Source organism: Aplysia californica, unplaced genomic scaffold, assembly GCF_000002075.1.
Source record: "Aplysia californica isolate F4 #8 unplaced genomic scaffold, AplCal3.0 scaffold00468, whole genome shotgun sequence".
Lineage (NCBI taxonomy): Eukaryota > Metazoa > Mollusca > Gastropoda > Aplysiida > Aplysiidae > Aplysia > Aplysia californica.
The window spans coordinates 415,274-428,586 of record NW_004797738.1 but is presented as its reverse complement, the minus strand read 5'-3'; the positions used below and the strand labels follow the sequence as shown (position 1 = coordinate 428,586).

The following is a 13,313-nucleotide window of genomic DNA, read 5'->3' as shown; positions in this document are numbered from 1 at the left end:
CCACAATGAATGAAGGCTTGCAGGGCGTGCGTTCTAGCTCACCTAGGTTCCGAAAGGAAGGCTGAAGTAAACCTGTACCGCAAGTGGTTGGCGGGTGCTCTGGTGTGGATTGTTCCTTCTTTCCTATCGATCAAACACCTATCGTCCTGATCCCTTGTCATTCTTTTATTGTAACTCTTTTGTAACACCTCTGATCTTCGGCACTTATATGACTTAATTGTGTTGCAAGTGCGGCAAAATGCGTACTAAAACTAAAACACATATGCCGACAATGAATGTGGAGGTTCTGTTTCTAGAATAATCTTAAAACATTTATCAAAATGTTTAACACCTTTAAACCGTCCTTGATTCCCAACGTATTGACCACGTCTCTCCTTTACTGATATATAAACCAAATCTATCCTCTATGTCTACCACCTGTGGGTGGCCAATATGTGCTTTGGTGCGGATTGGTCCTTCTTGTCTATCAAATATCTATTGTCCTTATCTCTCCTTCTTCTTTTGTTTGCATGTTACTCTCCAGTAATACCTCTAATCATTGGCACTTTAGTGGCATTTTAGTGGTGCAAGTGCGGTAAAACTATTTTTGAAACTAAACTTTTAAAAATCCGATTTATGCATACTGCTTTAGTAATCACCAATATCAAGAGACAGACGAAGATAGAGAGAGAGAGAGAGAGAGAGAGAGAGAGAGAGAGAGAGAGAGAGAGAGAGAGAGAAGAGAGGAAGAAGGATAAAGAGAGAGTCCATACTACACTTCACATTACGTGAAGCCCAGGAAGATATAAGATTTTTACAGATATGACCAGGATCTGTGGAATGGTAGTAAGGCGCTTCATCGTCGCACACAGGAGACGTGAGTTCGATTCCCGTGTGGGGAGAATCTCTCTATTGAGAGGTTGGTTGTGAGACAGGCTGGGTCGACGCAGTCTGCTTTCCAAATGATCCTGATAGTATTTAATGAGGGAGAAAAACCTTTAAAATTACATTTTTTTTAAATAACAGACTTGTGCAGAATTTGGTCCTACAAAGAGGACTTGTTTTTATCACTTTACAGTTTAGCATGAATAGGTCCGGAACTACTAGACGCTTTAGTGTATGCAATTAGCGCTCATCCTATGAACAATTGTGTGGGTTTTTAAAAAAAAAACTGTTATATATAAAAATACTGGGTCGGTCCTTGCTAACTATTCCGAATAACAACATTAACAGAAATAACACACACAAGCCAAACAGTTTGTATGAATTGAATAAATAAATAATCTAATGAAGCATTGTAAATGCTATGCAAAAATGAAAGATGAATAACATCCATAAGGCAATTATAGTAGTAGTAGAGAATACTCGCGTATAAAACCCGAGGTAATGCTTGGCTACACGTGCAGAGAACATCTTAATGTTGGTACACTGTTCACAGGGTTTTTCCAGGAAACATGTCGATCTACGTGTATTTAAACCCATTACAGAAACCGCCATCTTTGTTAGGTTGTCATCACTTCATAAATATATATAGAAAACCGGACTTTGTAAGCAAAACACACTAGGGACCTAGCCATTCTTGTTGAATCTGAAGAGCATATTAATCGTGTTTGTTATCTATTAACTTGTGGCAAAAGTGTTTAGGAGACCTGCGAAAACTGAGTTTATCCACTGAATTTGGGTTCTGGTCCATGTTGTGCTCACTCACCACAGAGTTCTTGAGGGGGTAGTTTGTTATCTAAACTTGTGGTATCAATTGACACAAAAGGGAATAGTGCTGTTCGAAAATACGACAAAAATAGCGGATCCCACAAAAAGAAATGGAAGGACTATCGTCTTCGTTGCTTCATCGCCAAAGGCAAATGATAGTTGCTCTTGATGATGATCGAAACACGAAACGCAAGGAAGAGCCCCGCCCCTTGCTAGTTACCTGATCCGAAATGGAAAAATGTTGATGTTGAAAAGTTGGCATTTGAGTGTTCTCCGATATGAAAGGCTTGGTCGTAACAAGCGTAGATAATGTGTGACCATATTTTAACACTCTTCAGATCTTCCGTTAACATCCAGAAACCAATAAGGCGAAATGTAAATTCCAGGAATTTTCTGTAAATCGAAATAAGAAGGTTCACATATTTTGTTCGGTTAGTATATCCACTTGGATTGTTCCTTGGTCGCAAACTTTGCTCTAACCCGAAACAGAATATTCTTGAATTTTTCTAACTGGAGTTTTCCTGGCTCTCCATCTCTTAGTTCGGTCTTTTAAAAAATAAACGTTAAATCCGAGACCTTACTTCGATAGCCCCGCTTTTATGGTGCACGTTGTGATGAGCTAGAAAATACCCCCAAAAGATTAAGGCACATTGATAGCTCAGTAGGTACCAAGCTGTGCTAGGATGTCGTTTACTCTAGTTCGAATTCTCAAAGGACGGTTATTGACATAGGAATGGCTGATGAATAAGGAAAAAGCACTTCACTCGCTCGGACCGATCTTATCGAAGCGAAGGTCCGACTTCTTAACTGACCTTACAGTGTTGAACAAGGAGTTCCACCTATATCAAACGATTATGACAATAAAGCTATTATTGATAGTTTGCTGTCTTTAGAACTTTGAATCAACACCCTGATAACAAGCTTGGAACCAACTGAGCTCACAGCGCTCCACGATTCAGATGTAGTTCAAAAATGATAACAATAGACAAACAACAGCAACAACAACAGTATTTTTAGACCTAAAATAAGAAATATCCTATAATCTTGGGTTGGACCTCATCCTTCTGTGCTTTCTGGCTATGGCGCTGGGCGTGGCGTCCGGGGCCGGCTGTTCCTTTTTCTTGGCGGCGGTCTGACGCCACACCCTGGGAAGACCTATCACAGTACTGAGAGCGTACGAGGCCGTACTGCGGATCTCATCATTGCCATTGTCCGAGAAACCGCCGCTGTTGTGATGACGGGACATGAAATACGACGTTTGCTGCTGGCTCATGTGCTGAGAGGAGGGGGTTATGCCTGCCTGTGCCTGATCTTCCGGTTCATCTTCTTCTAGAATTACGTTTGATACGCTTGTTGAAGGCGAGAATATGTCTTTGTTAGTGGGAGAGTTCGTTGCTCCTGCATCGCTGGATGTGACACTGTTGTTGTGTACAGGTTGGCTTTGGCTTCTGCCGTGTCGTGATTTGACAGAGGTAGAGTTTTTGGAGTCTTTGGTGTGTTCAGTTCCCCTGTAAGTGAGAGACATTCCATAAAGTCCGTCAATTATCGGAGGTAAATGAAAAGTTTGAGAATCCTTTCCAACATTTGAAAATTCTTCGCTGATGCGCCGAGCCTCTTCAGCTGTAAATGTAGTTAGGTTTTCTGATGAAAGGGAGAGATCTGTTTTTCTTTTATTGGTGTGATCATCAGGAGAACTGACGTCACCACTGTTTGCGTCATTCTTCTGTCTGTTTCCTACTACGTCATTGGGCACGTCTGGTATCAGTTCAGAAGATGTCAAATCAGTCTGAGAAGACGCCGCTACAGACAGCAGAAGCAAACTCGGGTCGTCTGCATCATCATCATCATCGCCACCGCCGCCGCCACCACTACCAACCGCGCTAGACTGCCCTCCATCTAACTTGAGCAGGTTTCCCTCCGTGAGTCGGAATTCACCAACCAAACTGGAAGTACTCTGGCTCTGCGAGCTCTTCGAGGCTAGAGTGTTTGTACTGCCGCCCATTTTCTTCTGAGTTCGCCGTGAAGTCGTTGTAAACCCAGTGTGATTGCTGTGTGGAGTGAAATAGTTCTCCAGTTTATCCAGCATATTATCGACGTCGATGTCGTTTCTCCCCTTCAGGACCACCCTAGCTCTGTCGATGACTGGTTTGCTGAACTCCTCCAGCTCTTCTTTGAATTTGAGGTGGTCACGTCGACGGGTTTCCTGGCGCCAGTTGAGGCGAGCCAGGGCCTTGACTACGTGCTCGCTCCTCTTGACGAAGTCAGGTGGTTTCTGGACGTGTCTCTCCTGGACACCCACGTCAGTGTTGAGGGGCTTCTCTTGCTCGGCTTTCTGTCGGCGCATGCGCTGTCGGGCCCTGTCACGACGGCGCTTTTTCTTTTGGGCGCTCTTCGTGAGTTGGCTGAAAGGAAATAAAAAGGGATTTGTTTTCAGAAGTAAGAAATAATGACAGTCATTAAAAAAAAAGAAAAAGTAAGACAGACAGACAGACAGACAGACAGACAGACAGCCAGCCAGACAGACAGACAGACAGACAGACAGACAGACAGACAGACAGACAGACAGACAGACAAAGGTGGTGTCGTTATTCTAGTGGCTAGGCTCAGATTCGTTATCGTGAGACTGTAGGTTCGGGGATTTGGTGCTCAGCTTGGTCCAACGCAACGACCTTGGAAAAGGCACTGTACACAAATTCCCCCATTGGCCCAGTCTTATCGAAGGTGGACGCTGAAATAAAAGATCTGTCCTCTTAAATAACTTAACAGCAACATACTATGATCATTGTCACCCAAGAAAGATGGTAGGATTCACTCAACATGAGGGAAATCGATCCATCGGCATGCTCCACGCGTTTTTGCTGTTGCCAGGACACTCAAGGTCAACAGAAGAGCAGGCGTCGAATGTCCTGACAACAGCAGAAACTTGCAGAGTATGCCTATGACTCAATTTCTCTAAAGTTGAGTTAAACCTGTCATCTTCCTTCAGTGACAATGATCAAATGTTCTTGCTGCTTTTCACAAACATAGACTTCATGAACTTCATTTTACGAAACAACGAACAGAAAAAAATCAATCAGCCACGAGGTCGAGCAAAAATGTAAATTTTCTTCTTTTCTTTAAAGTTGGTGCTGTAAACACTAACTAAAGCATTAACATGATATTTTTATTATGTGGCCTACTTTTGAGTACATATTACGTACATGAAAGGAAAAACACAAAGACTCAAAAGACTAGATTTTACACACAATCAGAAAGTTGCACTTTCCTTTTTAACGCCAGTACAGTTTTGTATTTGGTTCCCAGAGAAAAAAAAAGGTTTTTCATTATTTTTTGTTTGTTTGATAGTGAAAATGGTGAAATGGTATAGGTTTAACGCCCCTATCAGTGAGTATCAGTTTGTTTGATGTTATTGCTGTTGTTGGTTTTTATTTTGGGGGGTTTTTTTTGGTTCCTTTTTGGTTGGGGGGGGGGTGATTTGTGTGTGTGTGTGTGTGTGTGTGTGTGTGTGTGTGTGTGTGTGTGTGTTTGTGTGTGTGTGTGTGTGTGTGTGTGTGTGTGTGTGTGTGTGTATGTGTGTATGTGTGTGTTTTCTCGGATTGTTATCTCTCTGTACTCAGTTTTTGAGGTTCACCATATAAACATGTTTCTTTTCCTATTAAAAAAAATCCAACATTGTACGTGCTTCTCAAAAGGTATTGTTTTCGGTCAGGCTTTTGCCGGTGATTACGTATACAAATCCGTTTTTAAACGTAAACAAGAATGGTTTACAAGGCCTGTAAAACTATAGCGTATTTTTTAAAACTGAGATCATACAGCGGTGAAGTCAGTGTTCCGAGGTACAGTTACCTGCGGACAACGTCCTCCCTAATGACCATCGGCTGAGGTACTGGAACGTTGTCCGGCCGTTTGTAAGACCGTGCCAGGATTGCTCGTTGAAGGGCCTCAACTCTTGCTTTCTCGATTGCCAAACTTCTCTCCAAACGGGGAGTTCTCTCCCATATTGTCTGAAAAGGTGAATTATAATATTTTAAGAAGCGAATAATTGTTGTTGTTTGTTTCATAACTTCAAGTGATATTAGTGACGAATGTATAGTGGTGATAGTAGTGGTGGAGGTGGTAGTGGTGATGATAGTGGTGGTGGGGGTAGTGGTGATGGTTGTGGTGGTGGTGGTAGTAGTAATGGTAGTGGTGATAGTCACAGTTGTTGTGGTAGTGGCGATAGTAGTGGTGGAGGTGGTAATGGTAATGGTAGTGATGGTGCTGGTGGCAGTGTTAGTGTTGTCGTTATCATTGTTACTGCAACTGTTGCAAAATTGCTTTATTGTAATAGTTCATTCAACACCCTTTGGGTTTAAGATTGTGGACTTGAATAAGTATTTCCCTAACTGCTATTTTGTCCTAGCGTAAGGGAGGGTTTGGACATCAAAATTGCTACCAGGTACTCTTTGGGCTAAGGAATTGAAAAAGTAGTTATTGAACAATTTTGCAGAAGTGATCACATTTCTAATTACAATGTTGAATTTAATGTCACGAGTAATACGTTCCCGTGGTGTCCTGCTCGAAGAAGCATCATTCGACAACTAAATAAAATAAGTAAGAATCAACATTAGATCATCACCACCAAAACTTTCTTCTTTGCACAATTTATAGGAAAAGGTGCAGTCTGGAAAAAAGTAATCGAAAATGAATTTTATGATCAGGTAAAAAGCTTCTAAAAAGTACCATCTTCACTACCGCGATATGCAGATGTTAAGCACGGATCATCAGTGAATATGATTCAAAATGATTAGGGTTTTGACATGAACTGTTACAGAATAACTTCTAGAATATCGTAGATACCGAAAATAAAGAATGAAAAAGTAAAGAGTAGAATCGGTATAGAAACACAAACTTTCCTCCAGAAGAAAATTAAACAAAACCTAAACAACTTTTTGTGAATCTAACGCCATGATTCACTCGAAAAACATCTTCTGAAAGTGAAAGTAGAAGGCAAGAGTAAAAGGGGAGACCAAATAGAAGATGGGAGCGAGATATAGAAGTCTGGCGTGGACCCAAAACAATGAAGGCAGGCATTAGAGCAAAAGATCTTGGGTTGTTTTTTTGTTGCAGCAAGATCGGAAAAACTAGGTCAAGAAGACGAAGGTCCAGATACTGAAGAAGAAGAAGAAGAAGAAGAAGAAGAAGAAGAAGAAGAAGAAGAAGAAGAATAAGAAGAGTAGCATTTATGGGCTCGTATCCATGCTCTACAGCATGCATTATATGTTTTACATCTATCAAAAGACAAGGGGGGCTCTCGTGGCCAAGAGGTTAAGGTGTTGGCCTCTCATTCAAAGGTCCCGGGTTCGATTCCGGGTAGCGACCAAAAAAAAATGTTCTTCTCTAAAATTGTCTCCTTTCACATCCTTTCCTGATCTCTAACAATGTTCTGTTGTCTGCTTTCATTTCCACTTTCTGCCCCCACCCCCTCACCTCCTTTGCCCCCTCCTCTGGGCTCCTGACTCTTTCTGCAGCCTTTCTACTGCTACTCCTTGGCTCCTCCTAACTGCTGTCTTTCTGCCACACCCCTGATCTTCTGGTAGGAAAGCTCTACACCTAGCCTTCTCGGACAAGGGCGAAAAATCTCGGAGGGCCCGTGTGCAAGTTGCGCACGTTAAAGATCCCTTGGTGGTCTAAAATCGATAAGAGTAGGCTTCGGCCGCCACCCGGGCAAAATTCAAAATTTCCTACCAACGAAAAAGTATTAGGTGTGTCCCGCGCGCTCATATGACCTTATGCAGTTGCGAGCGCCGTAAAACCCTATACTATACAAACAAACAAACAATATCAAAAGACAAACAAAGAAAGGCCTCACATGCAGCGTCTGCCCGACTCGCCACCTTTCCCACGTTGTGTTCTTCTCACACAGAACCTTAGCCTTCTCAAAAGTCCTGCTCTTCTTCTCGAAGTTTCGTTCCTCGCGGGCGTTGACTTCACGTGTCCGCATCTGTTCTTTGACATCCAGCTCGATGGTCGGACCCCCGCGGCTGCCGTCGTGGTACAGATGACTCATCTCCATGGTGATATGACGTTTTTGCAAAGTCCAATTGTGACTTGACAGGTGTGTTGCTGATTTGCACGTTATTCCTGGTTTTGGTCCTGCCTAGTTATCCACTGTGAGCTGACAGGTGTGTTGTTCGGTGGCGCCGGTTTTTTTTCGGGGTTTTTTTTCTTGGTAATTTGCTGCTTTGCTTTTTATTTTTGTTTCGTTATCCCTGTTATTGCTATTGGTCTTGTCTTTGTTTTTTCATCGTGCTTTCTTTCTCTCTCCTTCTCCAGGTCACGTCAGAATATTACATTCTTTTCCCTTTCACTTTGATTCACATTCCACGATGTTTAACTCATAATGTTATTGTCTTTTGTTTTACAATGTTTTGTTTTCCATTAAATAACACAATCTTTTCCCATTCTTTATGGCTTTTCAGTCCACTAATACAAACCGTTTCTTCTGGATTCTGTTCCTCATTCAGTTTCTCATGCTTGTTTTTAAATCACATTTTTCCGCAATTTATTGTCATAGTCCTTATGCATCCTTTTAAAGAGTGATATACAGTCTTTGGGATCATGTTCGTTGTATTTTAGAAAGCGACAGTGAAATCCTCCCATTTTTATTGGTGAATTTATCTTTAAAAACTATGGCAATCAATAATCAACTTGTATTTTCCAGTGGGAGGGCAAAAATAATATGAATAACAAAGTGCTCAACTTTCACTTCCGCAGAGTAGTAGACACCCGATCTTCTTTGGTCACTATGTCAAGAATCACAGAACTGTCCACCTAGTTCCTCGGCGTGCTCCATGTTGTTGTCTGCTCCGCACTCCTGGTAAGAATCGATCGGGAGGCCTCACCAGAAGCCGTATTAGTTTTCAGAAGTGTCCCCGTTGTTGACTCTCGATTTGAAGGGTTGGCTTTGCCCTGGAAAAGACACAAGGACCTGTATTAGTTTAAGTAAAGAAAGCTTAGCCAGATGTTAACGATACGGCGACCTTTGGTTTCGCTTTGACATGCACTTGGTAAGATATGAAGGATCTACGGGATAGCAGTTAAACCACAATGACAACAGTATTATCAAAATTCGAAATACATTGTTTAACGGTTGTCTTTGAGTAACAAGACGTACGTCGACAAAATAACGATTATTAAGTGCATTTGTCATTTCAGTCAGCAGGATTATCAAATCTAAAATACTCAGAGTGCTACGTATCCGTGGTTTAAACCAAAAAAATTTTTGTGCTTTTAAAATTCACAATTGCTGATTTCCAAATTACAAAGCCAGAATAAACACATGTAGCGTGTACTATTTTCTGCATATACGAGCTTTTTCCCTCATTATTTCACAAGAGGACACTCTTTAAGATCAGCTGGTATCACACTGGGCTGCGAAATGGATAACCCTGGGTTAATGCTTCCCATCGACTTGAATTATAATATCCGTTACTGTGCACCCGGATTTAAATCAGGTTCCCCATGGACCCCAGTATTCGTTCGACTTTATTTTAAAACAAATGAAGGGAAAGTAGGAACATGTTGGGCTTGCATTCGAGTTGTTGAACACATCGTTGACACCAAGGACAGCGAAGTATTTATAGAGGGCACAGAGTGGCAACCATGGAAGTGAACATCTGGGATATTGTGTTAATGCAAGTCTATGATGCCTCTCCACTCACTTGCCTCAGCCCTATCAGTGATAGATGACGTCACGGTTTTTTAAGGGGAGATAAAAGTATGCCATAACATGTGTCACACCCATTTGTTCTGCCAGTGCCTAAGATGATTTTTTTTTATAATTCCGCTTTCCCATCAAAGCTTTTTAGTTCACCTAAATTTAAATACCACACCATCTTTTGCAACATTGATATTATGGTGTCATTAATATCAGTTTTATCTCACACCCTGACATTAAACAAACAAACTGTGGTAATAAATCTAAGCAGAAAAATAGAATCAATTCTCTATTTAAAGTTTATCTGTTACTTGTCCGACTGACACCTACACTATCTTTTGGTCAATTCCAGTAGACAACAGTGAGAATACAGATGTTTCTTTCGTGGTGTGAGCATGTTTGTACGAGTATGTGTGTGTGTGTGTGTGTGTGTGTGTGTGTGTGTGTGTGTGCGTGCGTGCGTGTGTGTGTGTGTGTGTGTGTGTATGTGTGTGTGTGTGTTTGTGTGTGAGGGTTTTGAAGTAGGGATTAAAAAAAAAATTATTCAAAACTTTATCTCGCTCATGTCATTTCTCTTCTCTCTCCTTGCCATTACAATTGATTTCTCTATTGTCTTCAAGTTCTTGTTTCTCCCTTGACTCTAATGATACAATTCACTTCAGTTTGATTTGGTCACGTTTCATGCACAATTTGTTGTATTTTTCCCGGTCTTGGGAGAGTCTTTGAGCTTTAAGATTGAAAACAGACGTCGTTTAGATCTTAGTTCACTTCGTAACTTTCACCTGCATGCTTTTGCCGACCCCACCATGACATCAGAACGGAAAAATCAAGCCTGTGCCCCACATACAACAAAACGTGTGTTTTTTATGTTGATTCTCTGTGTCAGTTTAAACACAGATCGTCTTTAAAAGAAAAAATCCCGAAGTGCAATCAATATTAGTTATCTGAAACAGTGACGTTAATCCAATATAATTCGAGATCATAAATCTTAGAAGAAGAATTAAGACCCTTTCAGTACTTGAACGTTGTAGACACCTCGTCTTGACAAATATCCCGCAAAATGACACACTACGGTTTCTGGCTGTTATTGTGTCGCCTGGCTTTCACGGCGTATTATCTACAGCCTGATTCAAGAGCAAACAGTTGTGATTACATTCGGAATTGAAATAGCTTTGAATCCTGGTGCTAAGAGCCCACTCTATTTGCCCGGCGGGAAAGATCTGACCACACCAAAAGAAGACGTCATGGAGAGATATGTGACAGACAGGTCGAGACAACGTCAAACAACGGGCAAACAATATCTAGCCTCAGGCAGGCCGGACACAGCCAGGCACAGATAACTGACAGGTCAGGAAGAACTTGAGTTACGTCATATGGGTGTCTTCACATTAGAACAGGCCATTCTTGAGCCTGGGTTGACCTGGAATGATTTCAACGTTCTCCACCCACTATACTATGTCTTATCGGGTTTGGGCATTAAATATTGAAGTCTCGTCTCCTAAATGATCTTTAAGTTTTTAAACGGGCAATAAACCATCCACGGGTATCTTCACACCACAACACAGGTAGCTCAATAAAGGTGCCTGGGTACGTCTGCTCCAGCTAATATTGCCCTCTAAAACATTCATCGTAATTATTGTTGTCGTCTCATGAATAATGTCTAAGGTAGTACTCCGTGAACGTTGGAAAACGGGTAACGACTAAAAACCTTGGAATTGAGAGAGGAATTATGGGAAGAAGGCTGGAGAGTGTAAAGGCCATACTACACTACCATATACTAAAAAAGACAATGACAATGACAATGACAATCTTTATTCATCTCGCAGCGAGAAATTTGTCTTGGTCGTTAACAATGGCAGTAGACGTCACAAAGGTTAGTGGCACTCACGCATACGCACAACAAGACAGGACATTAGTAAATACATGTCAACGCGCTCAGTAAAACATTCTTTCTCTCTCTCTCTCTCTCTCTCTCTCTCTCTCTCTCTCTCTCTCTCTCTCTCTCTCTTTCTCTCTCTCTCTTTCTCTCTCTCTCTCTCTCTCTCTGTCTCTATCTATCTATCTATCTATCTATCTATCTATCTATCTATCTATCTATCTATCTATCTATCTATCTATCTATCTATCTCTTTCTCCCCCCCCCTCTCTCTCTCTTTCTTTCTCTCTCTCTCTCTCTCTCTCTCTCTCTTTCTCTCTCTCTTTCTCTTTTTAATTTCTATATCTCTCTGTTCTTGCTTTTTTGAAAATGTATCGTTTACTACAGGTTGATAGGTGAAATTCCGATGTGAGTGGACGGCTATGGTCACTAAGCATTATTTCCGCCTTTTTTTAGAACGTTTGTCTTGTGCAGATATTCAAAGTTACTTAGGTCTCTACAAATTGTTCTTGATGCCTTTCTGATCAACTTAAAAAGAATCCAAAACAAGCAGAGCCGATGTAAACACGACCTTGTCGCCGCAGGAGCAGCGCCAAAAAAAACCTCTTGAGTTTTTATGGCCTTTTTATGTTCTGTGTGTTGGAGGTAATGAACAAACTCTCTGACTGATGGCAACAGGAGCGACTCATCTAAAGGTAAAATGACGCACCTGGCAATCTATGCACATGTGCTGGTATATGGTGTTTCTTTGGGTGTTTTGGAGGGGGTTTTTTCAGGCAAGTGTTTGCCGCTCCTATCGGAACCATTTGCGAGGCAGCGTGGGGGAATCAGGCTTTCGTCAATTTTTGGGGATGTAGGGTTATTAGTATCATCTTAAAGCTTCTTCACTTGTCTTTATTTGTATGAAAAAAATATCCATTTATTTTGAATACAAGTTGATATATTTACGAATGAAGAAGGTTGGGGTCACCTGTTTTCAGGGGTAAAATTAGTGAGAAAATGGCCGCCAAAGATTAGTTATTTCCTTAGCTTAAGAGTCTGTGGTAACTGAAAATTTACTTTTGTTGTGCCTTTAATAAACATTTTAAAGAAATGTCCACACAGAAATGAGTTCTTTAATGGGCATGAACAAAAATCTCATAAAAATTCACAAACCTGCAGAAAAATGCAAGTTTCTTCTCTTTGATTATTTTGACGAGAGCCTGATTCCACCACGCTATTTCACATTTACATTTTTTGGAGGTGGATTTCGACCCCACCTGTCAGCGACGACGCGGACTGAGAGGGAAAACAATAACTTAGCAGGCTGAGAGATTAAGATAGTCGCTAAAAAAATTCTCCCCTTACGGGAATCGAACTCAGGTCTTCGTGCGACGGCGAGGCACATGGTCACCACAACGCTGATTGCTTTTGGAATGTTGTCTCTGCATTAAAGTTTCATCTTTCGCTCTTCCTTTTCACCCCCCCCCCAACCCCGAGCTAATTGCTCCGCCATTCACAGTGACCCTTCATGTCAGGACCAGGTAGTGTCCGAAATACAAAGGTAACGAAGCTTCTGGGTGGGTTTGTTGGTCATGGGTAATGTCGTGTGTACATGTAAGAGAGAGAAGGACACACACACTCACACACACACACATACCACCAGTTCTTGGAGAGGATAAGAGAGAAAGAGCAAGAGAGATAAAAAGAGGTGGGAAGAGAGAGGGGGAGAGATGAGGAGAGGAAGAGATATTGGGTGTGCGTGTGTCTGTGTGTGCGCGCCCGTGCGTGTTTGTGTGAGTTTGTGCGTGTGCGTGTGTGTGTGTGTGTGTGTGTGTGTATGTGTGTGTGTGTGTGTGTGTGTGTATGTGTGCGCGCGCGTGCGTGCGTTGCACAAACAGTTGTTTTTTATACCAATTACGAAAGTGCTCGAAATCAACTTTGGTATTAGTAGATAGTTGCTCAAGCGGAAAGACGAAGCTCAGGAAAGCCAAAAGGAAGCAGCTTACGACCGAGAGGTCTCGGACCGATGCAAAAGGAGGCGATTGCTCGATTTTGGCTAAAGCAATA

General features: G+C 41.7%; 1 protein-coding gene across 1 annotated transcript in view; it reads right to left on the bottom strand.

The window, feature by feature from the left end:
• Positions 1-1,236: 1,236 nt before the first annotated feature.
• Positions 1,237-13,313, bottom strand: part of LOC101862967 — a 29,419-nt gene continuing 17,342 nt past the window's right edge. Inside the window, exons 2-4 of the mRNA XM_005105385.3 lie at positions 7,541-8,640; positions 5,536-5,693; positions 1,237-4,091 (exon numbers count right to left, since the gene is read on the bottom strand). Of these exons, the coding sequence (XP_005105442.1) occupies positions 2,726-4,091; positions 5,536-5,693; positions 7,541-7,744 (1,728 nt within the window). The 5' untranslated portion in view covers positions 7,745-8,640 and the 3' untranslated portion in view covers positions 1,237-2,725. The remainder of the gene's footprint in view (positions 4,092-5,535; positions 5,694-7,540; positions 8,641-13,313) is intronic.